General features: G+C 37.7%; 2 protein-coding genes across 4 annotated transcripts in view; both read left to right on the plus strand.

Annotated features, from left to right (window-relative positions):
* Positions 1–20122, plus strand: part of Grip (Glutamate receptor interacting protein) — a 330265-nt gene that overhangs the window by 183695 nt on the left and 126448 nt on the right. The window lies entirely within an intron of this gene.
* LOC136974443 (tyrosine-protein phosphatase 99A-like) overlaps positions 1–20122 on the plus strand; it is a 53587-nt gene that overhangs the window by 7938 nt on the left and 25527 nt on the right. For all 3 annotated transcript variants that reach the window (XM_067269335.1, XM_067269337.1, XM_067269338.1), the window contains exons 3-5: positions 6752–6875; positions 9176–9357; positions 10501–10682. In XM_067269335.1, coding sequence (XP_067125436.1) covers positions 6752–6875; positions 9176–9357; positions 10501–10682 — 488 coding nt within the window. The remainder of the gene's footprint in view (positions 1–6751; positions 6876–9175; positions 9358–10500; positions 10683–20122) is intronic.

Raw genomic sequence — 20122 nt, forward strand, 5'->3', positions numbered from 1 at the left:
TGGCAAAAATTTCAAAATAGGGGTCGAATGCCGCGCGCCGTTCTCGAGGTACTCGCGTGACCGGAATCGCCAGGGTGGAGTTCCGACGCGTGACCAAGCCGTTGCGTCATGGGTTTTCTTTATATTTCGCCGAGAATCGCCGTTTAGATGCTGGACTATAAATAACTGAGAAAACTAGAATACCTGCGAGAAATTCGGCATCTTGTAACAAAAGATGGAAGAGAAACGGCATCGATTCTACGGCCGATAAGTTTTCCGTTGGCGCGCTCTAAATGAACTTTCCACGAAATACGATTAAAACGCGGAAAGATTATCGGGCGGAGTTCGAGAAAAAACCAAAGGTGAGGTACGGACGGCGCGAGGCATCGACCCTTTACCACCAAGCGCCGAGCTAAAATAGTGCAAATTAAAACGTCGACGCCGCCGCCCGAACGCTCCACGGCGTCGGCTTGGTCACCGACCGATGTCTTTTAAGAAAAATTAGAGCAAATCATGGCGTTATTTTTATTCCTACGAAACTCGATCGGTCCTCCGACAAAACGGTCGAGTTTGGGCAGGAGTCACACGCTGTGGGGGGACCATTTCTATCGATTAACCGGGCCGAGTTTGCCACTGATTTGGCAAATCCGGGCCGGGCCGTAAAAACGCGCGGCGGCAGGGACCGGTCTATTTACTTAGCGAAGGGAGCGGGCGGTGGACGGGGTGGCCGAAAAGGCGTCCGAAACTTTTTAAAACTTCCAGCGGAGAGCTACGAAACGATCCGTACCGACGGGAACGGTTACGGGGCATTCGCCTCAGTCTATTAGCCTCCGTCTTTCGTTTCCTCCCAAATAACATCCTTCCCGTCGTCGGTCTCGTCCCACGCTATCTTCTACCGCGTCCGTAATCGCGTCCCGTGGCCGAGTCGGGCGTACCCGCGTCGAAACCGAGTTAAGGGTTTCGAAGGTCGAAGGCGTGCGTCACGAATCGTTTTCCGAAGCCACGTCACACCCTCCGTCGCCCTTTTCTAAGCGCGGGTAGTAAAATCCCATTCGCCAACTCGTCGGACATCGAACTCCTAAAGGAACGTGCGAGTGTCCGAGACGGTTTTTGGAATGCTTTCGCACATTTTTAACGTTACGATGAAAAAAGTGTATATTAAACGTGCTTTTAAGTAAATAAATATGGAGTGGCGTGGAAATTTTAGAAACACTTTCGGATGTATTCTAAAAACATATTTTCCGACATTCCGAGTAGAAAACGAAAGTAAAAGAAGTCGGTCTGGCGGCCGGAAAAACCCGTAAACGTCGGTGGGTCTTATTATATAGAGCGTCGAGAGCCGAGGGACGAGTTCCCCGACCGCGGTTAATAAAAAAGAACGAGGCTAAAACCGGTCGGGTGGGTTTGCCAAAGGAACGCCTTCAAACACTCGTGTTATGCGGCGCGCCGCGGCACCCAACGCTACCGTTCGGAGGAACCGGCGCGTATTCCCCGCCCGGCTACCTTCTCCGCTCTGGTCCGTCCTAATTTAGTGCGTGGGCCGCCAGACGGCACGTTCTCGCGCGCCTGCCAAAACGCGTCCTCCGACCCTCGCCGGTAGCGACCGACCTTATCGTTTCTCGGTAGGCGACCGCACCCGGCGTCGGATCCTCCCCGGATCCCCGGTGGCCGGAGGCGCCCGCGGACCGGCCATTATTAAGGCCATACCGACGTTTTTCGGGTCGTTCTCCGGTAGCCGGTGCCGGCTACCAGTAGGCGGACGTCCTCTTCTGCGGAGGTTATAAATTACTCCGCTCCTGACCCGGTTTTTCGGCCACGAATTCCAACCGCGGGGTGGCAGGACACGCGTTTCTCGGTCCACCGTTAAACTTTACCGTCCGTCCGAAGTCCGAACTGTTAAAATATTTTTCATTCGCCGCCGGTTCGCTACGAGTTTTCAGGTGGTCGGTGAAAGTTTCGCGCGTTTGCCACCGGAGGCGCCTCGACATTAGTATACTAGTTGGAAAAATCGTTTCGTTTTCGACCGTCATCCTTGGATTTTTTAAAATTACTTTTTCATTAAAATTAATAATTTCTTATTTCCGTAACGTTTTCCATCTCCGGTCTTCGTTTGCGCATTATTCTGATGGGCATTAACGTTCCTGTTGGAAAAATAAGTACTCTTGTACGACGTGAAAGGCCCAAGGCGACGAGCGACGACGGTAATCTTTTTAACCATCGAACGACGTAAGAAATAGTTACGTCGCTCCCAAAAAGCATCGACGCCGTAAGTGACGACGACGGAGACGGAATTGTTTTTTTTACTTATTTATTTATTCAAATAAAATAATTGATGTTTGAAACCAGTCAAAGGTAATAATTGTAAATATTTATCTTTAAACGATAGTTAATTAAAATAATATATATTTATAAAAATAACTACCGTTTAAATTTTTATCCTCGTCTGGTTTCGAATACGTTGGTTATTTTAATAATAAAAATAAATAAATAAATTTTTCGTCGTCCCTTACATTTGTTGGTGTTTTTTGAATCGATAAAATAAACCGCAGGATTTTTGTTTCCAAATTTATTGCAAAAATCAGTTTATTGCCAAGCAAAAGGCGCCAGTTTGCTTTTATACTCTTAGCGGCCTCTCGTGGCCGCCAGAGAACCGTGCAGAATCGACGGTGTTTCGTATCCGTTTTGCTTAATCCGCGACTCAACTTATAAAAGGCGTTTTTCTTTTGTTTCTCGCTACGTTCGGCAGATTGGACAGTTGCGGCTAATCCTCCGTAATCCACGAAGACCGCGCACCACTCACGGATCTAATCGATTGTAGCGGAGTATCGATTACGGATCCTCGGCATAGATATACAGCGGTGTTAGAAATTGCCAAGCAGGCTACCGAATATCTCCAAAGCATTCCGACGAATTAAAAAGAAATCAAACGGAATAGTCTGGAGTGGGGTGTAATATACCCGTATCGGGATATCTTTCTTGACTTAATGGATGTCGTATTTATGATTCGGTATTTATCAAAATACGAAAAAATACTCTTCCTTTCTATTGATTAAAATACGCAATTTGTATTAATTATATCGTGTTAATATTAACGTTTCCTTTAAAGAAAGTCGCCGTTAAGGGGCGCGTAATTTCCCACCGGCCGTTAATATTAACGGCCGGTGTGAAATTACGCGCCCCTTAACGGCGACTTTCTTTAGTTCGTTTTTAAAAGAAATAATTTCAAAAAATATCAAATATTTTGAAATTACGAGAAAGAAATGGTTTGTTTCGAGAAGTATTTATAAAATAACTCTCGAAAGTCGAAATGTTGCGTGGATGAGGAACGGTGCAAAATCGACCATTATATTGCACCCTGCCGGAAAGTAACTCCTGTTATTTAATAGATTCGAGGTAAATCCGTGTATTTGCTTTATTCCATACTGTATTTATTTTCCTTCGGATACCGATGTTCGGAAAAAAATAATAAAATAAATGGAACTATGTCGACCGCGTGCGGAAAGCGCGATGCCGTCGAAGACGCCGCTTATATAAATAACCAGAATCCGTCAGTGGCAATTCCGGTATCGTCGATTATATTTTATTTTATCGTCGACGAAATCTACGAATAAAAATCATCCGGTCACCTTATCTAAAATGATTTAACGGAAAATACGGCCGTCCCTACATCGATTGTCCTGGCCGTTTTGCCATTGATCAATTTAATAATTAACGGCTTTAAAACTACGTTAATTGTTAAATATATTTAAAGAAATCGCCGTGCTAATTTTCTTGCCGGATTAACGAATTTAACTAAATTCGTAATCAAGCCGCGATTTAACTTATATTATTATAAAATGTTCATAGGTTCGTACTATAGGCCGACTCGCCTTCGAAAGTAAATAATAAAAAATCGCGCCGGAAAATAAAAATATTTTCCATCGAGGAATTAATTTTTAATTAAGTTCTATTTAATTATATATATATAGAGAGAGAAATCGCCGATAGAAATTTCCTCGGTTGAGCGATTTTACGATGCGTTGCCGAGAATCTTAGATTTTGCTATTGTGATTCGTAATTCGGATCGGAGGAGAGATGTGGTCGCGGGTGTATTATTAATGAATAAAAACCCCAACGCGTATTGTTGTAACGGGAATAATGCAGTTTAACGATAGAAGAAACGTCTATAGACATATTTTGATTTAACGAGACGGTAGTCACAGAATTACTCGTATAAATTGCTAAATTTAATAATTCGCGTAGAGAATACCAACCGTTCACCCTGGAGTATCCGTGCATAAAAAGACCTTTACCGCAATGCTATTTGTTAAAATTAATATATAATTAAATACCGAGGATGATAATCCTTTTTCCTTAGCTACGTTTTCGTAATTTAATTAATTCTATAAATAATTAGAATTAACCGTTGTCGGGTACCTCGGGATCATTTCGATCCCAGAATCTTTTCGAAGCGATACAAAACGAAAACGGTCAATTTTTCGGGTCGTGGTTTTATGTATTTCTTTTGCCGCTTCAATATGTACACTAACGGAATATCGAAGTAATTAATGGAAGACTAATTAGTACAAAAACAATTACTTTTATTTGGCTACAGTATATGTCGAAAACGTCTCTTCTCGGTGCAGCTGGAAAATGCTGGTGGAATTTAGACACACGTCGCTTCTCGTACATTTCGTCTCGTTTCCTCGTAACATAAAATCATTTCACGGTAGTGTTGGCGAGTATAAGGCATTGCCACCGTGTATTACCGATTAGTAGACTGTGTAATATCGGCCCTATTATAAGCGTCGCGTGTCGTCACACGATTTGCGAACATCGTATTTCTTTTTTAATTTTGCATTTTGTTCCTACGTTTGAGAAATGTACGTATTGCCGCAAGACTTCCGCGCGATTTTTCACGTTTCGTTTCTTTTCGAACGAATTAATTCAGTTTGGTGTAAACGTTGCAGGGAAACGAAGAACCCTGACTACGAATATGCCGGAAAGATCTCTTCTGCGCCCGGATAAGTATAAAAGCGATCATCCAGTATATTTTTCTTTCGGTAGGATTCTATAACGACACCGAAAAATTCTTCTTGTTTCGAAATAGTATTGGAAAGAAATGTTTCGTATTTTTTTTTTTTTTTTGTTTGTCTTAGGAGAACTGCGGCATAAAATCGAGAGTTAGGGACACAGAATTTGTATGACGACGTTCCATTTGGTTTATAACAACGACCCGGACGTTTTCCCAAACCCCCATTCATTACGACGTATTCGTTTTCCCGTCTGCGCTTTAAGTAGAATGAGTCATATCCCGAGTAGCCACATTTCCCGTCTTTCGAATTTTCCTTCAATCGATATCCGAGTCCCGGACCGGGTTTTATGTTCTTTCCCAGTTATCGATACGACGTCTTACGAATCGAACTAAGTATAAAAATTTGCTTTTGCACAGTTTTAATTAATACGGGCGTAAAACGACCTGGTTTTACTATTATTTTTCTCGATTTGTTGTGTATATTTCTCTGACTCGATAGAAGAGAACGTAAATAAACTCCATTTTACACGTTTTAATATCGTAATAGGAGGCACCCTCGTCAAAAGACGCGTCCTATTCGACCCCTCGGGAAATTCGCCGCATCCCCCCGTCCCGTCGCTGGTCGAAGCTTTTAGGTAAGACTTATTAGACTTTGGAAGAAGACCGAAGGGATAAATGGAAAAGAGGATAAATGGTTTACAAACTCGACCGATAGAAAATGTAATCCGATAAAATAGGAAAGCCGGAAAGTCGGCGACGTCCCCTAAGGGTCGATTCTCAATCGTAGAATTTACGAATCCGTTTTCGAAAGTTTCGGATGCAGAGTTTTAAAGACGCCGTTCTCGTCTTTGGTCAGTCGGTGTAAGAAAGTTCGAAAGTCGTACCGTTCTACCACGACGAAATGTCCTTAGGAACGAGCCGGAGTCGATTCAAAGAGAAAAATCCGGCGTAACCGGATTTACGCGGTCGGCGTTTTTAATCCGAACGGAAACTTAATCGTTTAAGAACCGAGGCAAGGGCCGACACCCGAGTTTTGGCATCGTAAGTTACAGGCTCCGTCCTTACGCGTTTAAACGATCTTCCATTCGGTGGAGTAGGAGTTCCGTAACGAAATTAGCCGAGCAAACCGAAGGGAGAAGAGCCGTTTAAGTATATTGTGAAGAGAACCCCGAATGGAGCCTCCGTCGACGGATTTTACGGAAACCCTACGTAATCGCCAGACTAATCCGTTATTCCGAACGGCGCGGCGGGCGTTAGCCCCCTCCTAAACGGCTTTAGAAGCCGGAATGGAAGAAAACGGCCGAGATTTCCAGCGCGCGCCATCGTAATTTATATTCGACGATTTTAGGGCCGGAAACTCGGCCGGTCCATTTGACGGGTGTGGGGGTTTTGCCGGCCACCACCTACCTCCTCCCGGTTAGCCCGGAGCCGTCGTCCTCCGGGCCCGAGTCGAGTGGCTGGACGGACCGAGCCTCGTGGCATAGTCGCGCGTGCCGCGTGGTTGCCGGGGCCTTTTTTAAAATGGGCGTGGCGGCCTTCTTACCGACAATTATCGTCCAGGCCCGTCTCCAGCGAAATTCTAAGGCCGTGGCGTAAACGGTTTCCCCCCTTTCTTTTAGTGGCGTAAGAACCTCTCGCGGGTCGATAAAGTAAAAACGAAATCGATAAGCGATTCCACTCTGTCTCTTTTATCGCCGGACGTCCTCCGTCCGTCGGATTTTATCGCCTTTGACTATATTTGCCACTTTGTTTTTGCAGACGTGCCCGACCCTCCCGGAATGCCGCTGATCATGAGTTTTACCTCGCGATCGGTCAATCTTTCGTGGGCGCCCAGCATCGACACCCATTACAGTCCCATCGTGCACTACGTCGTCCACGTCAGGTAAGATTTTTTTTAACCTTCCGTTTCCGCCCCTTCGCGTCCCCTCCGGTACGGATTTCGTCCACTCCGACGACGGTCCGATGTACGGCCGATGGAAAGTTTACCATCTTCTGACGGTAATAGCGAGGTTGAGGCCGAAGTTTTAAACGCGAAAACGTGTACGTCGGACGTTCGGCGCCGTTTAAACCTAGAAGTTTGACTATGGCGTTTGGAATGTGGAGCATGTTTGATAATGGCGTTTGGAGTCAGTGGAATCATGCTCGACGTTCCAAACGCCATTGTCAAACTTCTAGGCTTACAGGAAAGCGGCGTCGAACGTCCGACGTACAGGTTTACGCGTTTAAAACTTCGGCCTCGACCTCGCTATTAACGCTAAAAAATCTTCTTTTATAAATTCTCTTCCGGACAGAAAAGTTTTAATTTTCCTCGCTCGACGGAAAGTAATCGCGACGACGAAAACGACTGGAAATGTTCTTACGTTAAAGTTGGTTGTGTTGTTAGGAAAGTTTGCGATTTCCTTACGGAATTTTCCCGTGCTCCTGTAATTTATCGTAAGATTTCTTTGGGGGCGTCGGAATATTTTCTTCCTTCGACGTAACGCCCGGTTGCGCGGTTGGCGGGAGAGTGATGCGACGGATTCCGATCCGGAATCCGAATCGATCGGCCTCGTCCGCCGTTCCGATAGAAGAATCCGCTTTTCTCTCTTCCTCTTTTCTTTTCGTCTTCCTTATTCAATTCCGATATTAAAAAATAACGCGTTCGGAAATAAATGCGTCGTTCCTAACGCCTCCCCGAGTAACTTGGTGGCGCTTTAAAGAAAGCTTTCTCGTCTTTTAGACTTTTCCCCCGTTTTCTTTCTTTTCAAATAAATAAATAAATAAATAAATAAATATATATATATATATATTTTATATTTACAAGATGGCGGAGGATATCCGTCGAGCCGAGGAATCCGCGCCGCCGTTACCATGGCGACCCACCGTCGGCGCCTCCTCGACTTACTCCGGTTTGTAGGCAAATGGACGTCTGGTGGCCGGCCGGTGTTATCCGTCTCGTTAAAGGCCCTCGGGCGTCGCACCCAAACTAGTTTATTGAATGCGCGCGCGCGTAATTCACGATAAAATATTTGAATACTTTGCCATTAAGTAAATAAATAATAATAGGATTTTTTGGCTCTCGACCGTTTCGTCCCAGCCCTGGCAATTACCGCCATCTGCCGACCGAGAAACGAATCGGTAGAATTTTATTCGTGACGCGGAAACCGTACTTATCGTGACGTTGCGTGCGACGACGACAAATCGTTCCTCGGAACAATTAGTGATCTATTCGTTCTGCACGTTTTCTTTTCACGTGTCCGACCCCCGTAATCTGTAGTCTTTTTCCGTACGCCAGTTCGGAATTATATAAATTGCAAATTTCTTTTGGCCACGACGATTCCCAGTCGAATTAAGAATTTATTAAGAGTCGGACGCGATCGCCTGCCCAGTCGTCGGTGTTCCACTTCGAAATTCTATATTTTACGCGTTAGAGGCCCGATTATAAGTTGCCATTAAGAACGGAACGGAACGGAACGGAACGTTCGCCGTCTGACGGAATTCGAACCCGCTGGCGAAAATACGATATTCTTCTATCTTCGATGTAAAAAATTAATTTATAAAATAAATAAATAAATTGCCAGCTATTCAGCGCTTTTTTTAAACGGCTACTTTTCTTTGACTTTTAAAAAAGTTTTCGTAATTTAAGTTTTTTTCAGCTCGTGGGATTATCGACGGGGGTCGGTAAGTTCGATCCGAGCTTCTAAAGTGTAGGCTACTCCTTAAATTTTGTCGTTAAAAAATAGGTTAATGTTACCCTAGGTATACAAAATGGCGGCTCGTCTCGGATTCCAGCAATCAGAAGACAGGGAACAGTGGGACGCACGTTCTAACCTAACCTATTCTAATAATTTGGTTGCTAATAATTATGGTAATTTATTAGAATAGGTTAGGTTAGAACGTGCGTCCCGACTGTTTCCTGTCTTCTGATTGCTGGAATCCGAGACGAGCCGCCATTTTGTATACCTAGGGTTACATTAATCAAAAAATATAATACGATTTTTAAAAACTATTTTGTCTTTTTAAAGTACCGAGGGCCCGGAAGACCGCGTGGTCCGGGCCTCGATAACTCCGAAAAGCTGGCGATTGGTAAAAATTGTAAGGATTCCCGACTCGCCGGTCGGGAGTCGTTAAGCGTAATAATATTTTTGATTTCTAGAATTTGTTTTAAAGTAAATAATTTAAACGGAATTATATGTGTTGTAGGGTCGGAGAGAAGGGAGAATGGGACCTGTTCAACGGTATCGTTACAGGCGATAATCAAACGAACTATCAGGTGATCGGATTGCAACCGTATACGGTTTATTCCTTTCGAGTGTTAGCCGTCAATTCTATAGGAGAGAGTCAGCCCAGCAAAGAATCTTATTATATGGTGACGCTGAGAGAAGGTGAGTCTAAACATCTCGTTCGAGTTCTAAGCACAAAAAAAAAAAAAAAGAAATTTCTATAATGAATATGCTGACACAATAGACGAGAATAATACATTTATTAACATAACCGACCGAATGATTTATATGCGCTTCCTTTCTCGCTTTTGTCGTATTTTATGCATCAACGATATTCGTACACAAATATGAATTGACACACTCGCTTACTTTATATTCGCCTCCATAAATTTGAATGTAGTTAAGATCTCTTCCACAGATAGTTAATATAAATAAGTAAATAAATAAAAACAGCTAAAAATGTGTAAATTAATTTTCAAAACTCGATAAAGGCGGGAAGAGATCCGTATTGGCAAACATTTTTTATACACATTTTAAATTCTAAGAGGGACTTTTAAAAATGAAAGCCGGCTATTTCTAAACACTAGACCTGTGTGTGTCAGCGATACGACATTTCGGTTCCCTTAACCGGATTGAAAATCCATACTTTCTGCATCTATTTCCTGCGGTAGTGCAACTAATCGAATATTATTTGATGATTTCGTACAAAATTTCCGACTTAACGACATACGCCGTAGTACTACTAATGCGTTCGCGTTTAGTACGTAGGTGCTAACAAAAGGTAAAATTTTCATTTATTTATTTATTCAAATTTGTTCTCCTCCTCCTTACGAAAGTTGGGCGACGCTTGAACTCTATCTTTAATTGGAATCACGCTTGACCGATCGACCTTTGTTTGTCTATAAGCGTCGACCCGAGCTCCGAACCACCTTTTATAATATTAAAAGAGAAAAGTCGAAAAATTCAGAAAAGTTTTGAACCGAATTAACTCTTATTAATAAATTTCCAGACAATATTTTGTTGTTTAGAAGCGTCTAGACGGTTGGTTAATACGCCAGACCGACATTTATCGAAAAGGAAATCGCCATCAGAACGAATATTAAATGGAAAAATTAATATTTTATTCCGTAATTCGGGCGGATACGTTACGTTAACACGCCAAAGCAGGCATTTTTTTAAATCACAATTCGTTAAAGTTAATTGAATTATTATTATTAGTAAACTAAATTAAATTATTAATATAATCGAATTAAAATTTCTAAGTCGCAATTTGTTTATTTTGCCTTTTTTTCTCCCACTTCGTAGTTCCCGACGGTAAGCCTACCATCATAGGGGCTCATAATACTAGTAGTTCCACTATTCGAATCCAGTGGGCGCCACCACCTAGGCATTCCATCCACGGAGAGTTCTTGGGATACAAGATCTCTTATCGTCCCAGAGATCGACCCGAAGAAAAAACAATCATTCTTCGAGATCCGTCTGCTAGGGTGAGTGCATCTTTCAAATAATTTTCGTTTCGTCAATCGAAAATGGAATAAATTATCCCCTTTGTTTGATAAAATGGGCCAAGTTCGACTCTCGTGTCGATACAAACACATTGAACCTGGACGTTGTTTTGAGCCCTTTCTGGTGTAAAGTCATCGAAATTTCAATGCATTTTTACATGATTTTAATACTCTTCACGTGATTTTCGCGTAAATGATTGATTTAATTTAATTCTCTGTCTTTGAAATTACATCCCTGCATAAGTTTTTGTTAGAAAGTCGACTTTTTTTTTGTTAGATTGATCTGCCTTGAAATGTGTTTTATGGATGAAGTTGAAATCTTTCAATGCCACACCCACATTTAAGTTTTATGAGATTTGATGGCTTTTTTCTTCATTTGATGAATTTTCACTCCTAAGTTCAAAGTATTAGGTCTTCTGTCATTTTGTTTTTGTCTTGACAGCAGAGAATGGATACAATAGCTGCAAATACGCTTAAATTGTTATAATGGCTATCCGGTATAAAAGAAAATAACGACGACAACCACCAAAATAACAATTAATTTGCCCCACAAAAACATAAGTAACAAAATGACAAAAAAAAAACAAAAATAAAATATATATAAATTATTAAAAACTAAGGAAGAAGAGATAAAATTTACAAAATGTATAAAATTTATGAACTACGTATGATATAAGAGCATTAAAAATTATAAGATAAAACCCGGACGTGTGTATAAAATAAAAGAATTACCGCAGTAAATTATAAAGCATTTTTCTGAACTTAGATTTAAAAAAGCGAAATCGAAAAATAAAAATGATCGTGACTGCAAGATAAAAGAATGGCTTCTAGATGATAAAAGACGAAAATTAGGAAACGACGAGATAAATTTCGAGTCGGCCTAGAAGGAACGCGGATAAAAGTATGTGCCATTATGCGGAGAAAGTAACCCGTCGGAGTACAGATAAAACGTTCGATCAAAATAATTAGTGCGTGCAAAGAATTTTTGGATTCCGAACCTTATTCGTGCCTCCTCGCTAGAGTGGTGTAAGATAGATGACCTAGCTTGTTAAATAAAAGATAAATCTTATGGGTGAATTTGAAATTTTTGTTAAGAAACGACGGAGCTGCCGCCGACCGTATGCGCAGGCAATAGACGACCGGGAAGTGAAAATTAGTGAAGAAGAGAGATCTGAAAACAGTCTGACAAAATTAAGTTACAGTGATGCCACAAGATTCCCCTTAGTTACTGAAATTTTTTTATTAGTTTATCAGTATGGTGTTTAAATGTTAATTTTTTATTGAAAATTACTTCAAGGTTGGTGTAAGAATGAACAGAATTAAAATTTGCTACACCAATAATATAAAAAGTATAATAATTTGGACTTTTTAATAGCAAGTAACAAACAGATACTATTTTGGATAGATTAATTTTGGTATTTAGAAATTTGAGGGGGACAACTAAAATATTGAGATTGTCTTGAAAAGTTTCTGGATCGGAGTTGATAATTTTTAGATCATTAGCGTAAGTTATAATTTTAGAATTAACACAAGAAATAATAAGATCCAGATAAGCAATAGAAAGAAAGCTATTTAAAATGTATTTTTGAGGAATTTTGCACACTGATGAAAAATTACAAAAGATCTCCTAGTTCAACTCTGCAGGAACATAGTAAATAATAATTATTTAGCCAAATTTGAACAGTAGGATGAATGTCAAAATGGTTTTTTTAAAAAGTCTGGTAGAAGAGGAAGATATAACTGAATCAAATAAATGCCTTACTGATTTCAATGTATATGATATAGATAGGTGTTTTTATTCTCAAGATTCTTAACTATTTCTTGTTGAATAGAAACTAAATTAGTGATGGTAAATTGAAACTGGATAACACAGTGTTGGATGGCATTTACCTGTAGTATGGTCACAACTGGACACTAAATGTAATTTTAAATACAGCTGACCATTGATAATCCAACAGGTATGGGATCAAAGGGGTGTCGGATTACCGAAAGTGATTACATATTTGGCATTGTTTTGCTAGCAGTAGCCTACAATATTCCTACATTTTATGAGTAAAATGCTGCCTAGGTTAATATGGAAATGAAACACCCATTTCGGTTAACTAAAACATGTTTATTAAAAGAAATATGGAAGCCAATAAATGTACATACAGTATGTATAAGCATAAATAATACAGTACGTACAGAACTGCTCACAGAAAACACAAGAAATGTGTGTCATCGTGTAAGAATTGGGTGGGAGATTCATGTCGCGACATCCTTCTGTGCAAGCAGACACGTAACGGGACGGGGACTACGGTGACCTTGACGGGAGATGCGTCGGACTACTGAGCATGTCGGATTATCAAGGGTCAGCTGTAGAAATTTCAAAAATTTTCAGCCTAACTGCAGACAAAGATATGGGTTTATAAGATGATGAGTATCTTTTAGGAATAACAACAATAAAAGAGGTACACCATGTTTCTGAAATATGCCAGAATTATTATGGTAAATATACAAGATAAAACAGAAGATGCAATAGGTGAAATATTAATTAAAATATAGCAGGAATAAAATTGGGGCTATAATACAAGTGTGAAAGTTTCAAAATATTAGAAATGAGAAAGGAATGCTCATAGTAGTATTATTACTAAAATGCATCATAAAGTTGACAAATCTTCTGGCTTAAAGGCTGGCTATCATATTCCAGAAATGACCAATTCAGGAAACACAAGTAGTTGGAAACTATTTTCTGATTGACTTTGAACCATATTAGTAGGGACACATACATTTTTCATTTCAGATGGATTGATCCCTAAGATCGGACCAGACTTTATCACATGATACAGATTGTTTCTGCCACGTGTGTTAGTTAGCGGAAAGTATACAAACAAGATCAAATTGTATTTACTCTGTGAATGAAACTGCTGACAAAATAGGAGAGTGCACGCCATGCATTCTTACCACAGGGATGTGGAGTATGTGTCCTAAAATCAAAATTCTAAGTACAGAAGCGTTTTTCATAGTAAAACTACAAAGCTAGATTTGTGAGTACCAGTTTCAATCCCATAGTGCATTGCAAACTGGCTTAAATTTCCCCAGCAGATAGCAACTTATAAATCCCCCTACTAGAATAATTGTGACCTATTCTTAGTGACACTTGTCTTAGTGCCCAAAGGTGTGCAAACACAGGGCTATGATAGCTCGACCAACTCACTACTGATGATGCAGACTGTCAACCAATCATTAGCCCATCAACGTACAACTTGCACAGAATTTAACTGCTGATCTAATCAGAGCCCGACCCAATTTAAAAAAGCGACAGGTTATTTGCTCTTGTGTCTGAATAAAAGTATCGACAAAATGCAAAAAGAAGTTGCTGCTTTATATGTAATTGAGAAAGACATTTTGCTTTTCTGTGGCATAATTTTTCCGATAAAATAATGGCGTGTGTTTGCAAACAAACTTTGCCGAAATTCAACAAAACAACTGTGATACGAAAACAAATTAACTATGTTGTTAGATCTGAAACTAAAAATAGCACAAATTTTAATAATAATTCTATCGATTCTGTATGGCATTTGTATACACAGATGAAGATTGATCAGATTGCTATACTTTGTTCGTATACACAATTTGAATGATCAGAGTAATCTTGGATCAGTTTGATTCCAAAAATATTTGCATCCTAAGAGAATTTGCTGACTACTCCTTGGGAGTGAAAATAGACAGTAATTCAGTTGATATAATTGTATGATCAGATGCAAAACCCTGTACCAAATGTATCAAAATCAAGAGCCTTATGGAAAAACTAGGTTGAGAAAACAGTTATTCCTAGTAGGAAATATATTTTTAGAATTGAAAAAATAATAGGTGTTGTTAATAAAATAAAGTTCAGGAGATTTCAAATTATGATAACAAGGTCGGCAAGTAAACCTGGTAATGTTAGTTAAATTAATATTGCTCCATAACAAAGTTGTAAAGATCGTTATACGAAGATAAGAACATATAAAATATAAAAATTAGTTCTACTTAAAGGATGAAAGGTGTAAAAAATAATAATGGTTAAATTTTAGGTAATTTGACAACTAGAATTAACATATCTTCCTCACACACACCGGGGTGTATATTAGATAAATACAACACTTACTTGAGCCTGTGATCGGTGTGAAAATAACCAAATCAAATCAACAAACGTTTTCCGGACACCTTCCGTGTCCTTCCTCAGGTTAAAACTGCTGGATTCTTTTTTATATAACGCCATTTCAAACTTTTAAAAAACGAATTTGAACGATGATAGTTCGATTGCGTAATGTCCATCGTTCAAATTCGTTTTTTAAAAGTTTGGAATGGTGTTATATAAAAAAGAATCCAGCAGTTTTAACCTGAGGAAGGACACGGAAGGTGTCCGGAAAACGTTTGTTGATTTGATTTGATTATTTTCACACCGGTCACAGGCTCAAGTAAGTGTTGTATTTATCTAACTAGAATTGAATCTTTATATTCAAAGCTTTTTGACACAAATAATAAGGGGCACTAAACTAGCAGTAAACCACCATCATGAAGAATTAAAAACATTTAAGTAACCATGTGTTCAAGATATGCTATGTTGTTTCCAAGCCAGCTCTTGAAGATGAAAAAATTGTAGTAATTGTTAACCACTCTGCAGTGACCGACGGATATATCCGTCAAGGGCAATCGTGTGGCACTGGTAAATGACGGCTATATCCGCAAAAATCTTTTGTGGATATAGCCGTAGATTTTGGCGATATCCGCAAAAGACACTAAACTACCCAAAAACTATCGCGAAAAAAAAATTCACAAAAAAGGAATTATGTGACAATAAAAAAAGACTTTTCTTTACTAGACATAACTGTTCACAAAATGTTTTTCTGAAACAGTAATGAGAAAAAACGTGTGGGAAAATACTTAAAAAATTTTCCACATTTATTCTCCACTACATAGGGATAGCACCATACCTGACTAACCCACTGCAGAAAGGTTAAATAGAAAACTACATTTGTTTGTAATACAGTGGATGATGGTTAACAAACATAATCATTTCCAAAACTTTGTTTGCTAACCGAATTGTTCATTAACCAATTATCGATTTATCATAGATTTTTAGGGAATTTGATTAATTCATTCTGGAGATCCCAAAAATAAAAAATATATACTTTCTTACGTTTACATTTCTTACTATTTACTACATTTATTTATATGTAATAATAAAAATACATACATACACAGTCTTGCATTTTTATTAGTCATGTTTTTTCTGTTTTTGGGTGTTAAAGAATTTGTCTAATGTTGATTGCATTTCTCTCTTCTTCAGGATTTTTCAGAAGTAATTAATAGCATTGTAATTGTAGAGATTCCTAAGCCTATTAACCTCAACCTGGTTTGGATGCTCTTCTAACATCGTTGTTCTGACTTCTTTCCACTTCATCAAAAGGTTTTTAATAGCGAATGTCGGCATCAATTTTCTTTTTCAGAAGAAAACATATCCCGCCGAGTTTCTTGGTGCTTTTCGTTTAAGAGTTCTTGGCATTCTTCTACCATCAGATCAGTTTCAGGTTCCATTATGAGCACTTCAATGTTCTTTATTTCTCAGATGTAATTTTTGTTACTCCTTTAGCTGCTTGAGTCTTCTTGATTATGCAGTATCTTTCTTAGATAAAATTGAACTCCAGCTTACTATAGACCAGTTTGAGCCATACTGCCCAGCAACATTAGACGACATCTGCCCACTCTACCTTTACTATTATACTCTCACCTTTCGAAAATAAAAACAGATGCAAAACTTAGCGAGTGCCTGCCTGACAGTCTCACGAATACTATAAAAGAATTGCTTCTGTCAGAAAAATAAAAGGCTGGAATTACAAGGGAGAGTTTCAAAGTTCGGAGGAATACTATCCGATCGGTATATACTGGGTTGAGTATCAATGTTAATGTCTCCTGCGCTCCGAAAAGTTTTGAATTGTTGCCTGAAGACAAGGAAAGACCAATCAGTGTTCATTATTTTACATTGCTGCTTCTTGTGTTTGTTCTGTGAGGTGTTTGTTGTCAGAACATAAAAATCTTTTGCGAGTTTCTTCCTTTTGCTTATTTTGCACAGACAAGTGAAACAGGAACATCAAAATGATGTGAACATCATTGTTTACTTTATTTTTTTTTTCTTATATTTATTTATCTTTTTACCTCCCTCATATCTGTTATACAATCCCAAATAATTTGCATGAAGCATGATGCTACTTCACCACATTATCATGCAAATGCATGATAATGTGGTGAAGTAGCTATGATAATTTGTTGATATTTTCAGAACAGATGTAGTCTACTGTCTTCTGAAGAAATTGTTAAAATTAAAGTTTAGAATGCAGACAGACACTCCAAACAAAATTTCACATTGATTAAACAGTTTGCCACACATTCAAAACTGGTGACCTTTCTGTGTAAACAGATCTAGCAAGATCTCAAACATTTTAAGTTATGTTCAGCTCTGGATCTTTGCTAAGTCTGGAGATTATGTTTGGCAAACCAAGATTTTGTTTCCTTGGATGCTAGCATTATCTTGTTGGAATATGTAATCAGAACCACCTATTTGTCCAGGTATATTCAACAAGTTGTTTTCTAGCATCTGTATGTATGATTTTAAGTCTAATTTTCCAGAACAGAAAACCACATTCCATTTTCTATACCATCCTATTCCATTCTATTCTATGGCTGACCAAATAATTACTGATCCATTTACCTCTTGGACAACATTTGCTTGTCTTTTCTCAAATCTTGTCAGTAGCACTTGAATCTATTGGGGCCATCCAGGAATCCATGGGACCATCAAATTAAATTGTTTTTCATCTGGAAAAATGATAATCTTTTACTTTTTAGTCTACAACATTCTTTATATTATATAAAACTGCTGGGACGATTTCACGTTTAGAAGAAAAAAAAAAATATATATATTTTTTACTAGACTATACAAATACTTGAGTCCATATCTATCCGTCCCTTCACACGCTTTTGTAGAGACGTTAACAAGTCTACGGCGGAACCGTCCTTTTATTTGAGACTACTGTTTGCCAACAAATGTAAAAAACAAAAAAAAAACACACACAACATTGTTGTTTGTACAGACTCTAGTCTTACTTTTTGTACTGGTCAGTCAAAGTGGGGATTCTTTATCATCATCATATTTATGTTTTAAGTTTGGTGATTTTTGTAACACTCTTTGGATAGTTTGAAGATGATCACTTATGTCAAATTATTTTCAAATTTTAAATGCAGAACTGAAACTGTTGCTGATACTACAAAATTTCTCTCTCTTTGTGTTGGCTAAAAATGTTTTGGACATCCTATATTCTTTTTCTTTCCATAACTATTCTCATCTGTGAGAAAACTACTGATGACACCAGCACTCCTGTTTAATTTATGTGCAGTTTTGTTTGGAGTGTCCATTTGGGGTGTTCAGGCTTTAATTTTACCAATTTATTCAGAAGACAGAGTGTTTTTATTTATATTCTGGAATTTTCAACAAATTATCATAGTTCCATCACAATATGCAAATTATTTGGGTTTATGTAACTGCTATGAGGGAGATAAATAGATTAATAAAACATAAGAAAATTGAAATGGAAATAAAATAAACACTGATGTTCATCTCATTTTGGAACTCCTGTTCTCATTTATTTGTGCAAAATAAATTTTTTTTAGTAATTTTTGTGCATATATTTAATTTATTAATACACTATAATAATATAGTGTATTATAATATAATATATTTAATTTGTAAATACAACAAGAATATGACTCTGTATGATAGATAAATGCTCATTAAACCTTATCAAAATTGCCTTTAATCTTGGAGCTGGGTATCTTGTAGTGTTTATATTATTTTGATGCAGAGTATATGTATATAATAAAAATTACTTAACAGTAAATCTTTTACTGTAATGCATTGATTACAGAACTTGTTATTGGTTTGATTTTTCATACATTTGTATTGATTTCAAATTAATTTTCAAAAATTTTAAATCAGAATTTCTTTGCGACAATATTGTATTTTAAAATTGTGTTACATACTTTATTATTATAGTAGAGCATTGATTATCCCATCCCCGATCAACCGTCACATCGGTTAACCGATTGCGTTCTAGTCGGCAAATTCAAACGTCCGCTAGTGATGTGGCGCTATAATATTTGTCCATGTCTTGGCTACTTTAATATTATTTTTAAATTTTTGAGTGGTGTAGCTGGCTCAACCGTAAAAGGGAAGCCGGTATTTAAACAAGGCTTAATTTTCTATTTTTCTTTATTTTTGAATTTATTTTGTGCAAAATAAAAAAATAATTTTTAACGATACAATAGCGACGATTATTATTAAAAAAATAATTTGTTAGGCTTAACATCGATGAAAATTCAATGCGAAGTACGTTAATGGCGATATATATTAATATACTAATTACATGGGATATACTAATATACTATACTAATAACGTATTTTTTCATACTTCTCGGTTATCCGTTTTTTCTGTTATCCGACCAATCCCAGTCCCCAATTGAGTCGCATAATCGATGCTCTACTGTATTTTTAAAATTACAATAAGCTTAATATACGTAGATAAGTAAAGACATCAACATCCAGACATTTCAAACTTCTGTTTTTGTGAAATGAAAAAATAACAATATTGCCAGAATTAATTAATAACAATTACAATTATTGTATTAGATACATATCAATATGAAAAAACTACTCAAAATTACAATGTTTTAGATAATTAAATATTAGTACTAAAAGGAAACAGCAAGTTTCCTTTTCTATAGCTTCCTTATGAAACATAACCAAAAAAAAATCATAAAGAAATATATATAATTCATATAACTGCTATTTTATAAGGCAGACTGCATTAGCTTAAGTTAAATCACGTTTTATAATTGATAAATTACAGATTGAATCTGAGAGTTTCAGAAAATCAGCTATTCTCAGTGATTTACCTGTTCCAACTTTCATTATCTTCTGCTTGTAACAATCCAATAAAATTGTCTTAATATACTGTATAATTAGTAATTTTATTGTATTTATAAAATAAGTTTTGTATAAATTTAACATTGATACATTCCATTTCAATAACAACGTAAGCCTTATATATCTTTGTTAACATATTGAGTTTAACATTTTTTGGTTCAGATCTCCAGATTAAACGTAACTTGGGTCGAACCATTGTTACATACAAACCGTTAATAACAGTTAACGACAAAAAATGTCTCGTAGTTTATAATACACCAATAAATTTAGCCAAAAAAGTTCTCAGTTATATAATATAGCTTTTCCGTAATGAGTTTTTATGAAAATATACCAAAATATTAAATATTATCAACTGTTTTCCATTGATTGTTACTGGGCAAAATATTTAATTCAGAATTATCTAGTATTTTATTCCTAG

This window comes from Centruroides vittatus, unplaced genomic scaffold (genome assembly GCF_030686945.1).
Source record: "Centruroides vittatus isolate TY-2023 unplaced genomic scaffold, ASM3068694v2 contig_349, whole genome shotgun sequence".
NCBI classification, from domain to species: Eukaryota; Metazoa; Arthropoda; class Arachnida; order Scorpiones; family Buthidae; genus Centruroides; species Centruroides vittatus.